General features: G+C 33.7%; 1 protein-coding gene across 6 annotated transcripts; it reads right to left on the minus strand.

Moving 5' to 3' along the window:
• Positions 1–1,393: 1,393 nt before the first annotated feature.
• LOC110102362 (pentatricopeptide repeat-containing protein At1g63130, mitochondrial) lies at positions 1,394–7,500 on the minus strand. Of its 6 annotated transcripts, none has more exons than XM_028696314.1 (3): positions 4,851–7,500; positions 2,199–2,377; positions 1,394–2,054 (listed from the first exon to the last, which is right to left on the minus strand). In XM_028696314.1, exon 1 carries the CDS (start codon positions 7,215–7,217, stop codon positions 4,953–4,955), a length of 2,265 nt encoding a protein of 754 aa, XP_028552147.1. In that variant the 5' UTR covers positions 7,218–7,500; the 3' UTR covers positions 1,394–2,054; positions 2,199–2,377; positions 4,851–4,952. The 6 variants fall into 6 exon arrangements, with proteins under 6 accessions (XP_028552147.1, XP_028552146.1, XP_028552145.1 ...); XM_028696313.1 differs by having other exon boundaries at positions 2,199–3,378; XM_028696312.1 differs by lacking the exons at positions 1,394–2,054; positions 2,199–2,377 and adding an exon at positions 3,490–3,713.
• Between the last annotated feature and the right edge of the window lie 8,523 nt (positions 7,501–16,023).

Below are 16,023 nucleotides of genomic sequence, written 5' to 3' on the forward strand. Positions count from 1 at the left end.
AATATTTAAAGACCCATATAGGACCTATCAAAACCACACAGCTTTCACACACTTAGATGAGTTTGATAAGACACGACTATTAGCTTTAGGTTAGGTTGTTGTTCTGCTTTTCTTTTCTGTGCTGTGTTGTGATGCTCTGCATGTGACCCGTGTGCTGGTTATTTTTACTTGCTTTAGTTTTTCTGTGACGCTTTTTTTTTTTTTTTTTTTTTTTTTTTGCTTTTTTTCTTTGATTGTAGTCAGCTAAAAAATAATATATATTTTATGCTTTCAATAATATCTTTAAAATATTTTTAAATGATTTTTCGTTTTTTTTTTTTAACAAGGAAGATAGTATATTTTCCAAACACAACTAACCAAATGAGCTCTTCAAATGCAAGCCAAAGAAAATTGATCAACTTTTTGTTCTACTAAGTACAGTATTTTATAAATATGATTGTAAAATTATTATTGAGAAAATAAGTTTTTTAAAGCTATGATAAAAAATAACTTCCTAGCTCAAAAAAATTATTGACAGTAATATAATAAAAAAGCAATTGTCTATAGCAAAAAATTATGATTATGATCTGAAAAGCAAAACTATAAGAAAGTTGTTCCAAATGAATATTAAGGTTTCGTTTGTAACGATTTTTTTATTGATTCTTAAAGCAGCTTCCTTGTAAAAAACATAAATTTTTTAACTAAAACATCGTTTTAAGAAACATAAAGAAAGCCGTCCAAACTAAGCCTTATTGCTTCTTAAAATAGCTCTATAGTACAAAAATTAAAACTTTTGTACTAGAAAACTGCTTTAAGAAGCAGTAAGAAAACTATCCCAAACAAATCTAAAGATCCGTTTGGGACTGCTATAACTTTTTATAAAAGTGATTGCAAAGTTATTGTAAAAAATATAACTTTTTTTAAAATTATTGTACAAAACAATTTCCTAGCTCAAAAAATATTAAAATGAAAAAGCAATAGCAGAACAATAAATTCTGTTATGATATTAAAATAATAATATAGTAAAAAAATTATCGAAAATGAAGTCCTTGGTGACATCTTCATTTAACACAACATTATAAGAAGAAAAGTCAAAAGAAACACCAAAATCTTTTAAGGAAAAAAAATAAAAAAATTTAAGGGGTCTTATAATACTAAATAAAAAATTTTGTGGATAAATTGCTGTAGCATCAGTCAAAAAGGTACTCAACTATTTGTTATTTGTATTCATATTTATTAAAAATATAAGAGTTATGACTTAGTATTATCACATTGTTGTCACCTTTAGAACCACCCCTAATATTGTCACAATTGTCATATTTAAACTTAACGATGTTATTTTGATAGAATCTTCAATCCTAATTGAGCAATTGAAATTTACTCAATCTCTCAAAAGAAAGAAGAAAAGAAAACAGAATAGAAGTAGAATAATTTATTAATCTATTGGGAAATCTCCTCAAAACCATCCCACAATAATCTATGAACAATCTTCAATATCTGTTGGGAAATTGATGAGCATTGCCAAACAAGTCAGACCAATCTTTATGTTTTGGGGGAAATTAACGGCCTTGTCCAAATTTCATAAATGAAATAAGCAGATTATGCCAAAATACAAACCAACGAGAGATTGTTTTGTGCGGACACCGGACCGTTCGGAGGCGAATCAGAGTGTGCTGCATCATGCAGTACATAGCCATGAAACACAGCAAAAAGGTGACATGGTGCGCCCTGATTTGTCTCCGGATAACGTCCGGTGTCCGCACAGAATAATTTTTTTCAAAACAATAGGGACTCAGTCAGCCCATAAAAAGAAAAACCCAAAAAATATTTAACAATCCAAGAGATCATAATTGATATTGAGATCAATCAGCAGAACCATCTGCCAGCCAAAGGATCCATAGCAGCAAAATATCTTCCAACGAAGTAAGATTCTGCAACCAGCCAGTAAAACCCATCTGCTGAAACACTTGGCCCAAGAGATTTTCAGCAGAGGAAGTACAGAAAATCCCATTTCCAGTGAGGTTGCAACATGGCATATCTTTAGATAAAGGAATTTCACATATTGATAAGGATATCTGATAAAAATTTTCATTGAGTGCAATATAGAAAAAACAATCAACATTTATATTTTAATTATCTCAAAGTAATTTGAAGATTTTTTAAAATACATTTTAAATTTTTTTTTTATAAAATTTATGACAAATATCAATCACACATACCATGACAGATTGGAATTCTGAAAAGCATTGACTTTAGCAGTCCATGGAAACACCAATATCAACAGTAATAGCAGTAAGCTGCTTCTGTTCATGGCTGATTGCTTAATCCCAAATTTTGTTAAGGATTTTAATAATGCTCTCAAGGATGGCGTTCCACACAGCTGGTTGCAGGGAGATTGCTGCAGAAAGATTTCGGAAAGCATTAGATCCCGTTTAGAATGCTAAAAGAATTCAAACCTGGGTGAAAGAAGAGAAGTTTGAGAAACAATGAATAGAAATTACCAGGAATAGGAATTGGGAAATAATGTCAGCAGAAGGATTTTCTGCAGAAGCTCAAAACCTTGAATTTTATGAACCTTCAGTTTTCTTTATAAAGGGGAGGGCATCCTTTTTTTTCTTTTTCTTTTTTTCCAGTATTTGAAATTAGACTTCTATTTCACAAAATATTCCAGGGGAATTAATAATCTGAAGGCATTCAAATGTGATAATTTGCTTTGATTGGTATAAAGGACTACATCTTGACTTGATAGCTCATATGATATATATATATATATATATATATATAAAGAGAGAGAGGAAGAGAGAGAATTTAATAGAACAACAACATCAAGCCTTTATCACATGATGTGGGGAGAGAATTGAATAGAGCAATAAAAAAACACAATGTAAATGAATAAGGTTTTGTTTGGGACAACTTTTTTGTTGTTTTCTAAAACAGCTTTCGAGTACAAAAATTTCTTGAATTAGAAAATTTTATACTCAAAAATTATTTTAGGAGCAGTACCAAACAAATGTGATTATTTAGATATGAAAATGTTCCTCGCAAACTCAAAGTGACATAGTAGATGTTAGCTTGAGTTTGAAGACTATAATGACAATAAAGGTGAAAGGAATAATTGCACAGTTATTAGCACTAATGGTAGAGGAATTTGAAAAAAAAACTTTGCAGTGGGGTAGGGTGCCAAAGAAAAGTACAGGATCTGCTAGCAAGTTTCACTGAAAGTAAATACTATGAATTAAAGAATCAAAGTGTAGCAGTTGCACCAACTATCTGGCATATATGGCAGGATAGAAACCATAGAATCTTTTATAAGGTCAAATGTACTTGTTCGACATTTATTCAGAGAAGTACTGGAGACGTCATAATCAAAGCTTGAAGTTGCATATAGAGTTAGTGTTTCTGAAAAAAATAAAGAAATTAATGGGTAGCATTGATGGGATTTATACTTGAGAGATTGGCAACTTTTGAGAAATTTATATTCCCATAAACCATAATCAACTTCAATGACTAAAAAAACAATCTCATGCCAAAATTCCAAATAGATACAATATTCTATTGAGGGATATCAGGCTTCTGGAAGGCTACTAAAATGTTAAAGCCAATAGAACTCGTAGCATGAAGCCCTCATCCGATACATAATCTTTCAAATATTCAAAAGAAATTATTTGATGTGATATTTCCACACATCAGCTTATTATGGTGTCATCATAACACAATAGTCAACTTAATTTCACCTACATGAAGAGAATGAAATGGCCATTATTAGTTAATTTTGTAATGGATCAAATTGCTACTCAGATAGTATAAAATGTGCAGAAAACCAACTTTCCTGCTCCATAAGCCTTATCTTGCCACAAAGCATCCGTTCTGAGAGGTTTAGAATAGAAAATTAAAGTTCATGAGATACTAAAATATTAAAATTTCTTTAACAATGTGAAAAATTAGTAAGATTTTTATTGTTAAGCACATTGATGAGTATTTATTTACCATCAGAAAACCCCTCCATTTTTGGGAACAAATGAAAAAATTATAATTTGCAAAGCCACGTGGGAATGAAAAAACCATTTCCTAAGGCAATCTATACGTTATAAATCAAATATAAATCAAAGAAAAAATTGTCTCCAGTGGGTGCCACTTAGTTTTTGTGTATGGAGTGATACAAAATATAACGTTCTTCCCTCTTTTGGTTTTGTTTTGTTGAGGGAGGTCTCTCATAAGAGACTCCATACAAGTTTGAACTCACTTGTACTCTTTTTATTCTTTTAATTAATGCAAAATGCAACTTTCAAGGGAGCCACTAGCTTAGTTGGTAAAGTCTTGGAAATTGTTGCCAAGGCTTGGGTTCAAATCCAACCTATATCAAATTTTTATCCAGGAACTCACCATTCCCACAAAAAAAATGTTATCCCGAATAAAGCTTACAAGTTTCAATTAAATGTGTTTCCATATGGGGCTGTATTTGAATAGAAAGAAACAAGCAGTAGACCTTACATTATTATGCAACAGGCCTTCACTGACCATTATTTTACTACATTTAATTTGGCACCACCTTAAAGATGTACAGCCTCACCAATAGATAAATGAAGACGTTGCTAATAGCAAAAAAGGTATTTTAAAGATTTTGACTTCTTGAAAGAAAAATAAATCTCTATAAAAGGAGAGATACTTATGATTTGGTTTCATTAATTAAGGCAAAATAATTGTAATCATATTTCCTACAGATAGAAAAAAATAAGAGACTTTTGATCCGCTGAGTAAGATTATAACAGTTACCTAAACAGTTATTCGTAAAAAGCAATCATTGTCGAGATTCTGCAGAATCATAATTTAATAAAACATGAACAGAACGCAATAAACAGAGAAGTTTGTACCATGATGCTCTTCTTTGCAATATCGGCCTCACTCGACAACTTTATGGTCCCCATATATAAGACTGCAACAGAAAAGCCATAAGCAATGTAAGATTTCAAACTTCAACTTTTATCCTTGTCAGATGGATTTTTCCCTTTTCTTATGAGGTTTCCAAGAATCATCATGGCTTTAGGAAATCTCTTCCTACCCCCTTTCGAAAGTGCACGGTCGAAAATTTTACTGGAAGCTTCATTTAGTTCAATCCCATAAATTTTCATCTTATGCACTAACCAGTAGACATCCCCCAATCTACCTTCCCTAAACATTGCATCCATGATGTTATTGTAAAAAGATACACTTGGTTTCACTTCCTGTTCAATCATCACATCCTCCAAGCGAAGTGCGGCACGTATACTTCTCAACCTGCATAAGCCAGAACTTAATAACGCATATGTGACGCCATCAGGAGATAAACCCCATCTATACATGCTAGCTAAAAGGCACATAACTGAGAGATAGCCACTTTTTCCAATTGCAGCATGTATCAGAATATTATATGAAGTAGTATCTGGAAATGACCCACTGCCTTTGAATCTAATAAACATTTTGCAAGCATTTTCAAGCATGTTCTTCTTGCAAAGTATGTCAAGAAGAACATTATAAGTTACTGTAGTAGGATTGTAACCATTGTTGATCATGTACGTAAAGATACTGTAACAACTAAATAAATTATCAGTCTTTCCAAAGTATTTCATTAAGCAGGTCAAAGTGATAACATTTGCCTCAATTCCTTCAGCTTCCATGCGATAAAAGATCCTCCGTATCATTGAAGAGTAACCCTCATTGCATGCTGCAGATAAAATAGTATTGAAGGAAATTATATCAGGCCCCTCTCTAGCCCACTCGTTTCGATCCAAAAACGTTAATGCCTCGTTGAGTTTCTTCTCCATGCAAAGACCTTTCAAAATAGTGTTGCAAGTCACATTGGTGGGGACAAAACCCTCTCCTACCTTATGCATCAACAATGATGACGCCTCCAACGCCCGATTATCATAACATAAGCAATGGAAGAAAACATTCCAAGTAGCAACATCAAAATGACTGTTAGTTGATAGTACTTTAAGGAGAAGCTCTTGAGATTTCCTAACTATTCCAGTTTTCAACATACAATTAGCCAGAGTGCAATAGGTAAATTTATCAGGATCAAAGCCCTTCTCCAACATGTCTTCCACCAATTTATTGGCATCAAAAATTCTATTTTGGGTACAAAGGGCATGAAGCAATACATTATAAGTGATTTGATCTGGACTGCAGCCTTTACTATCCATCACCCCATAAATTCTTAGTGCATCCTCAATATAATTATACTTGCAAAGAAATTTAATGAGTACAGTATAAGTTACAGCAGTTGGCAAACAGCCATTGCTCTGCATCAACTCCAAAACAAAATAAGCATCTTCCCACAAACCTTCTCTACTGAATCCAAAAATCAATGATGTATAAGAATACGCATTGAGAACAAATCCTCTTTTCCTCAAACTACATAAGAAAGCTAGAGCATTAGATATTTGCCCAGACTTGCATAAGCTGGATAAAATGGGATTGTATGTGTACACATTGAGAGCAAAGCCTTTCGCAATTAACATCCAAAATAAGGAATTGGCCTCAAGAATGTTTCCATCACTACTAAAACCAGAAATCAAAGAATTCAAAGCTGGAAGTGTTGGCTTATAGCCGTATCTAAACATTAGTTCAATAACTTTATGAGAAAGATCAAAGATACCTGACTTCAAAGATTTCTTCAATAGCTTCGTCAAAATAGATAAAGAAGGAACAAATTTGTTGAGACGCATCTCTTCTATCACAAAGAAAGAATCTTGCAATAATCCTAAAGCGCATAATCCATTAAAAAGTATATTGAATGTCCAACCATTAGGGAATGGGCCAAATCTCTTCATCCCAAAAAAGACTTGCACTAACTGGTCCACAGAAATACGACCCTGTTTGAGATAACAGTAGAAAAGTGCATTGTAATCGAGAATGGTTGAGTTCGAAAGATTGAGATGGTGCACAGCTTCGAGAAGATTGCCCGCCCTGGCGCATTCCTGCATCTTCTGCCGAGCCCAAGTCTGTGCAGGGTGGGATGTCTTATTCTGATCTCTAACAGCGCAACACCGAGTGCGGACTTTATTATGATTTGGCCTAACATTTGGAGGAGAGGGGCAAAAGGTTGAATTTTGACGATGGGTTTTGTTATCGATCTCGGATTGAGAGCTCTCCTCGATGAAAACTTGAGTAACGACAGCGCCGGAGAAGTAAAAGCTGGAAGTACAGACGGGAAATATAGGATTCCTGCGAATTCGAGATGCTGGAATGGAGCATAGCATGGGGAGACGATGAACAACAGAGTGACCAAGCTGTTTATATTCGGACGAAACTACTAACAATAAAAGAACACATTTTGAAAACTTATCCGGGTCAGCGCTGCAATTTCCTTCTGTACTCCAAAACCCTAAATCTTTGGAACAGCAGTGACAAGTCGATTGACGGTTTATAAAAAAACAAAAAAAATAACTAAACTACTACTGAGATTTATATGCTTCAGTTATGCATTAGATAACCCACATCAAGAGGTGGATTAAACATGCTATGCCAACTAAGGAATTTAGATGGCCCCCATGGTGGTCGACATAATTCCTAAGTAGTTGACTTGATACACAAAGCAACTATTATAATGCCTAAGATGGTTGAACATGAGTCTTAGGCTTCGTTTGGGACGGTTTTTTTATTGCTTTCTAAAACGGAGTTTTAGTACAAAAATAAAAAAATTTGTACTAAAACTCCGTTTTAGAAAGCAATAAAAAAGCCGTCCCAAACGAACCCTTAAAAGTTCCCTCATGCGAGTATGATAGTTCTCTCAACCCGCATAATCATGTTTTGAGAACAATTCAAAATATCAAACTTGTTAGCTCATTATGTATGATTTCACTTACATGTGGGATTAGCGACTAGTCAAGATCCCATTTTGAAAGAGGTTGGGCGACACTCATCATTTAAGGTAAGAAGATATCCTTTTTTTTAGTTATTCATATATAGGGGCTCGATGTCATCACTTTCCAGTGAATATAGAATTCACATTAATGTGGGTGAGTTTTTAACTCATATGCTAAGTGAATTTGAGATCTTATCCTTTAGCAAATGGACATTTGGTTTACTGGTTTTTCCATAGGGTGTTTATGCTCAACTCATAAAAGTTTCCCTCACATTTTTTGATAAATAAAATCCATTGTATGATCTTTCACTTAATATGACATTCGTGACCTCAGTGGGCCGAGTGGAGGATGTGGCAAATAAGCAGGATGTAGTCCCCTAAGAAGCTCCTCTTAGGGCAAGGACTACTGCGTTGTCATTTAAGGTTGACTACATAGTATAATAAGCCCAACAATCCTTTTCTTTCGAATTACTCAGCCCTACAATATTTCCCTCATAAATTTTTCAGTCTACTTCACCTCCAATGAGCGGTCCAGGTGCTAAAGGTCTTAACACAATATCTCTTGGAGGTTATGTTGGGGCAAGTAAAGGGCTGTGAGGAGGAGCCTTCATTGGTCAAGTCCAAGGAAAAGGAGTGAATCATGGTCATAGATGTGAGACCTCCATATTTAGAGTTACGTTCAAATCGGTATGTCCTGACTAGAAGTTAGGTAACATATTATTTTTCTTGTATTTGAACTCTTTTGCTCATGTCTGAGAGAATTTTGTGCATGTGTGAAGGTATGCATGTGTTCTGCAATGGATTTTAGGAGTTTGTTTGCATGTTGATGAAATTTGAAAATTTTCCTATAGTGTCATTACGTTGTGTTTTTGGCACTCTAGTGTTGAAGCCTAAAAAATTTACATTTAACTTAGTGCTCCAACGCGTGGTATGGGAGGCGAGGTTGTGAATTCTGTAAGGTGGCGTCGTGGCCAACGTCGTGTGGTTTCGCAATGCTAAAATAAATTTTAATATTTAAAATATCCAAATTCACTATTCTTTTTCATTTCCTTTATTGGGAAACCATTTTAGAGAGAGATAGAGAGGGTTTTATTTAGATGGAAAGTCTAATTGAGTTGCTCTGAATCATTTTTAGTTATTGACCATGCTCTTAAAGTTATCTAGATCGAGATAGGTTATATTTTGCTTATCTTAATTTTCAATAATTTGGTGTTTTGATATTTTTTATCAAATTTATAATTGGTTTTACAAAAATACAGTTTTATTGGATTCTGATAATTTTATATGTGTAACTTTGATATGTTATCAGTATGACTATTCCGGTCGTTTTGAGTCTTTATTTAAGATTTTTCATCGGGTGATTTTCAAAAATAATAATTTTTACCTATTAAAAATTTTATTTTAACATCTAAAACTAGTACTTTAGTTCAATTAAAGCTTTAGAATATTATTATACATGATCTTGGATAATTTGATCTTTTTTGAAAATATGAATTTTTTATCTGTAAAGTTTTTGTTGTTGGCTGTCAAGACATTTTGATAAATTATGAATTTAGTTCAATTATATTTTATTACATTGAAATATGTGTTTAATTGATTAAAATATTTGAATATGTGGTGAGAAGAGATTTTGTTGGCAGAGATAAGGAATTTAATTGGCAGAGAGAAAGGATGCTTTTGGCAACAAGAATGGATATTGCTAATTAATGTATATGAAAAGTTGGAGCAAGAGAGTTATTATGTATCTAAGAAGGGATTTTTCTAGGTGTTATGTGCACTATACTATGTATACCGAAAGTTGAAGCTTGATGGCTATTTTGATAAACAATTTCAATAGCTATTTAAATGTATTATATATATATATATATATATATATATTTTCAACTTTATATTGTATTTAGTATTGGCTATATGTTGAAAGTTTAATTTTCTCAGTACTTCTCCAACTTGATATTGGGTTGAGTTATTAGTTATTGTCATGGTCGGGCACGACATGACCTATGTGGTATCCAGTCAAATCAGGTCTGATCGTGATAGCGGAGAAGGCGAGCTCTTTTGAAGCTGTATGTGAGGATGTTGACTCGATGCATCAAGAGGCTCTTAATCTAGAGGCTGAGGTGGCGGTGAATCGTAAGTTTTTTGAGTCATCACGATTGTGAAAAATTCCTAGTTGAAGGTGAGTTCATCCTGTAACATTTATTTAAGAATGGGTTGACCTCCCCAAAGGTTCTCTTGAATCTTCTATTCAAACTTTTTTACTTAGTATTTGGTGTGCTAGTGTCCTTTCTTCGGAATAGCTATCGCACTAGTCTGAGTGAGCCAATTTCAATATTTTCTTCACCTCACTCACTTTTATGCATCACATGTTTAGCAACATTATCAATCTTCTGAAAATCTCGTCTCTAATTAATATGCACTAAGCATTCTTAATCTTAAACATGTAATAGGCGACACTATAAGGAGGATCATTCTTGTCTTCAAGTACTCAACATATGGATCTATCTAATAGGCCTCAATATCCTCTTACATTCGCATCACTTACTCCATTTTATTAGTTTTTTTTTTCTACATAAAGATTCAAATTTTTTTGAAGTACTCCATTTAGCATATATATGCCTTCATTTCGAAGAGATATCATGGTAGGTTTTCATCACAATCCAATTACAAAAGTTGCTCTAATCGTAGTAAGTAACATTTACCCAACATTAATATTTAGTTATTTTTATTTCTCTAACATTCTATCTCTTAAAATTGATTAAAAATGTATTATCACAATATTTAGATTATTTCCATCATGTAACTTTTGAAATGTGGCAGATATACTCATTTTGAGCAAGTTGGTATGCTTATATTGAGATATAATATGATAGTTTTGTTAGGATTTAATGGAGACAAAAAAATCAATTCGATCGTCTCCGAAAGACATGCCAAATCATCGAGAAGAATTTTCGAAAGCGTACATGAATCCATTGAAATGCAGAGTTGAGGATTTCGGTCTTCCACGTTTAGAGCGGTGTTCTCCAAGAGAGCGAGAGACCCCTTCTTTTCACTCAAGATGGGAAATGAGGGAAATGAGAACTTCACCGCTTAAACTGGGGACCACGACCCTTATATAATTAAAGTGTAAATATTTTATTTCAGTCCATCATTAAAATAAAATAAATACCCAACAAAATTTAATTGAGATGCCACATAAGCCAAATAATAATTTAATACTTAAATAGATCACGAATTTAATTGGCTTAATTTTAGATAGCGTCTAATGTATAATTCTTTATTTATATGTATAAAATATATTGGCCCACACATGGAAATTTCCCAATAATCTCCCACTTGGGCCACATATATACATATAATTATACATTCTAAAATACCGTAAAAGCTCAATATTTGCTATCTTTCTAAAATAGCATCTCTAGACAATCTGGTCCATCAATCATATCAATATAGAATCAAAGCGACCTTTGTTACATTCTTCGTAACAAGACCCATCAATGGTCACTATATTAATATAATTAACGATATAGATCAAGTATGGATGTGTACCATGAAAATTTCATGTAATGTGATCTCAAATCATGACAATTTTCAACTGGTCCATTTTTATAACTAAAAAAAAAATTATAACCAAAATTCAATACTTTATGCTAAACTGTAATTGAAATCAAATAACTTTATGTCAGAGTTTTCAATAACCAAAATAACAATACTTTAGTCTGATCATAAAATAAGTTCATAATAATTGAACAATACAAACAAACTCCCACTAAGCTAGCATATCATCAAAACAGATTACACCCATACGTGCCACATGCTTATGAAATACTTTAGATGGTAATCCTTTTGTAAGTGGGTCTGCAATCATAAAGTTTGTATTAATATGTTCAATAGAAATTTGAGAACTCTGAACCCTTTCTTTCACAACAAGAAACTTTATGTCAATATGCTTTGATTTTGACGAACTCCTGTTATTCTTGGAATATAACTCAGCTGTTTTATTATCACAATTTATCTTTAATGATCTCTCAATGTCATCAACAATATGTAGCCCTGTGATAAAATTTTGCAGTCATATTCCCTGATTTGAAGCCTCATAACAAGCTATAAACTCTGCTTCCATTGTTGAAGAAGCTATAAGTGACTGTTTGACACTTTTTCAAGAAATAGCTCCTCCAGCTAACATGAAAATATAGCCTCAAGTGGATCTTCTACTATCGAGGCAACCAACAAAATCAGAGTCGGAATGCCCCACGATCTCTAAATAATCAGATCTCTAATATGTGAGCATATATTATCATATTCTTTTTAGATACCTCATAACCCGTTTCACTGCTTTCCAATGATCCATTCCTGGATTACTTAAATATCTACCAAGCATTCCAACAATGTACGCAATATCCGGACGCGTACAAACTTGAGCATACATAAGACTCCCTACTGTCGATGCATAAGGAATCTTATCCATCTCTTGCTTCCAACTTCATTTCTTGGGCATTGAAGCTAACTGAATTTATTCCCTTTTGCAATGGGTGTATCCCCTGGTGCATAATCCTTCATGCCAAATCTGCTTAGCACTTTATCAATATAGGCTGTCTGTGATAATCCAAGTATACCACGGGAGCGATCCCGATGAATTTGTATACCCAACAAAAAGATGCATTTCCAAGATCTTTCATTTCAAATTTATTTGAATGAAATCTCTTAGTCTCATGCAATAAGCCTATATCACTGCTTGCTAGCAGAATATCATCGACATATAATAATAGGAGAATAAATTTACTCCCACTGACCTTATGATAAATGCATTGATCAACAGTGTTTTCTTTAAAACCAAATGAAGAAATCACTTAAATCAAATTTCTTATATCATTGACGGGAAGCTTGCTTTAAATCATGGATAGATTTCTTTAATTTGCATACTATATGTTTTGAATCAGAAGATTAAAAATTTTCTGGTTGCATCATATATATAATTTCCTCAATGTCTCCATTAAGGAATGCAGTCTTTATATCCATCTGGTGTAGCTCTAAATCATAATGAGCTACAAGTGTCATAATGATTGTAAAAGTGTCTTTCGAAGAAACTGGAGAGAAAGTCTCTTTAAAATCAATGTCTTCCTTTTGAGTGAAACCTTTTGTAACTGTATGTGCTTTATATCTTTCAATATTGTCTATTGCATCCCTTTTGGTTTTAAAAATCTATTTACAACCAATAGGTTTTGCTCCTTCATGCAATTTAGAAAGATCACAAACATTATTGTCTTTCATAGATTTCATCTCATCTTCCATGGCTTCTATCCACTTTTGAGAATTAGAACATTATTTGACCTGACTGAAAGAGATTGGATCATCTTCCAATCCCATATCAAACTCATGCTCTTGAAGATATGCAATATAATCATCTGAAATTATTTTTCTCCTTTCCCTTGTGGATCTCCTTAATGACACTTCAATTTGAGGTTGTTGTCCTTCCATATGAGTGGGAGATAATTCAAGATTATTTTGATTATCTGGATTTACAATCTGAATAATATCAAGCATATTTACCTGATCATTTTCAATTGTAATAGTAGGAATGGAAACATATTCCTCCTCAAAATTAAAATCTTTAATTTTATCACTCCCACTATATTCAACATCCTCAATAAATTTAGCATTGCCCATCTCAAAGAAGAATTTATTTGAGAAATCATAAAATTTAAAACCTCTTGACCTTTCAGAGTATCCAATAAAATAGCAGCTAACAGTTCAATATTGCCTTAGCTGGACATCCCTAGACATGAAAATGCCTAATACTAGGCTTCTTTCAAGTCCACAACTCATATGAGATTTTAGTTACTACTTTACTTGGAACACTATTGAGAATATAAACTATAGTTTTTAAGGCTTCTCCCTAAAGCTATTCTGGTAAAGAAAAATGACTAATCATACTTCTAATCATATCCTTTAAGGTTTTGTTTCATCTCTCAGCTACACCATTTTGACTTGGAGTCCCCGGCATAGTGTATTGAGGAACGATGCCATATTCTGCTAAATATCTCGCAAAAGGGCCTGGACGTTATTCAACTGATCCATCATATCTACCATAGTATTCACCACCACGGTTAGATTAATTTGACAGCTTTAATCTTCTTTCCAAGTTGATTTTCAACTTTATCTTTAAAGATCTTCAATACATCCATAGATTTTGATTTTTCAAGTATTGAGTATAGGTACCCATAACGAGAATAATCATCTATGAAAGTAATAAAATATTGATGATCATTCCAAAAAGCTGTAGGGAATGGGCCACAAATATTAATATGTATTAATTCCAAGACATTTGAACTCTTTTTGGCACCTAATTTCTTAATATTTGTTTGTTTTTCCTTTATACATTCAATACAAATTCTAAAATCTGTATAATCAAAGGAATCAAGAATTTCATATGACACAAACCTTTTAATTCTTTGTTTAGAAATATGCCCTAAGTATTTGTGCCATAACATAAAGGAATTCTCATTAGTTAATTTTCTCTTTGTACCAAAATTATTTATATGCAAAGTTTTATTTATCTGTAAGACAGAAATATCCAATTTATATATATTATCAATCAAAGAACCTGTACCAATAACTTCAGAATACTGAAAGAGATTAAATTTTTCATTTCCCAATGAACAAGAGTAACCAGATTTGTCCAAACATGAAATAGAAATGAGATTCCGTCTAAATGACGGTACATAAAAAATCTCACATAAATCCAAAGTATAATCACATTCTAAGTACAATCTATATAAGCCTACAACTTTAACAGGAGCTTTATTGTCATTTCCTACTGTGGGTCTCCGAAAGAATTCCGCTCGTGTGGTTCGAATGCAAAGGGTACGACCGCACTATCCCGTAGGACAAAATGGTCGTAGACCTTTACAATCGACACAAGCAAACCGATGGAAGAGCAGATGGAGTTATAGATATGATTAGCCATGGAGGATATCGGGTTTCACCTACCAACCTCGATAGATAATAATATCCATAACCCAAAAGTTCACGAGATTTCCCCCATTCGATACATCAGCTCGAATAGGGTTTATTTGATTGTGGGGATCGGTTTCCTACGGGCGCAAGCCCCCGTAGTTAATTACATCTTAGATCTTGGTCTAAGAAAACTCTCGATTAAGGATGTTAGATTATCTTCTCTAATGGGTTTAGTACAAAGGAGTTTCTAGGTTTTCCTAATCAAAGAGAAAGAATGTCCCAAGTTAGCTCAATCAATCACACATGGTTCAGTCAACATCCGGCCGGCTCGAAGAAGTGAAAAACTGGAGAAAAGAAAGAGGTCACGCATCTCAAGCAAGCATGAGAGAAAGAAGGAGATGACGTCATCTGTGTGACGCGGATGGGTAGGATTTATAGCCTCCGAAAGAATGGAGAACTTACCCACCAATAAGGTGTATAGTGGTACACCTGTACCACTCACCTTTAGACCCTAAATCTATAAAAGATGCAGTTTCGTACACACGACACTAACATCTGCGACCTAACTAATGCAATCATGGACTTGTTCCTTGCCTGAAAAAGGAAGCCAGCTAAAATCCTAAGCACAACCAATCGTCATATATGTATGCATGATGGAAATGCTTTATCCTAAGGATTTAAGGATTAATAGTTTAAAAAATTTCAATCAAGGACTCTACAATATGCAAAGGAAATAGATCTAGCGTCATATGATGCATGACACAAATGCATGAGTAAGAAATGTCCTTAGGTCCACTAATGTAATGCATGCATGTAAAGTGCATTGTGGAGAAAAGTGTGTAAGAATGTATGCATGACATCCAGAGTTCAGAAAAAATAAATAAACAAACCACGAGTACCCTCCAGGTAAAGTACCCGTATCAGAAAACCATCCTAGCGGTGCCCACTTCGTGTGGGAGAACAACGATGCCCGCTGCATAATAGGTGGCCTACTCTACAGGCCTAAATGACCCTAATGGTCTCTAAGGCTCACAAAAAAAGGGAGGGTATCGTACCCAAAATCGGAAAAAGGCCAAAATCCTAGCGATGCCCACTTTGTGTGGGAAAATAACGATGCCCAATGGCACAACTGGGTCGCCTACTCTACAGGCCTAAATGACTATAATGATCTCTAGGGCTCACAGAAGGGGGGCAAGCTTTGACTTATACGGTAAAAGCTTCGCTAGTGAACTACCCTAAGGTCAGCT

The sequence above is a fragment of the Dendrobium catenatum genome, unplaced genomic scaffold, assembly GCF_001605985.2.
Source record: "Dendrobium catenatum unplaced genomic scaffold, ASM160598v2 fragScaff_scaffold_733, whole genome shotgun sequence".
In the NCBI taxonomy this organism is placed as follows: Eukaryota; Viridiplantae; Streptophyta; class Magnoliopsida; order Asparagales; family Orchidaceae; genus Dendrobium; species Dendrobium catenatum.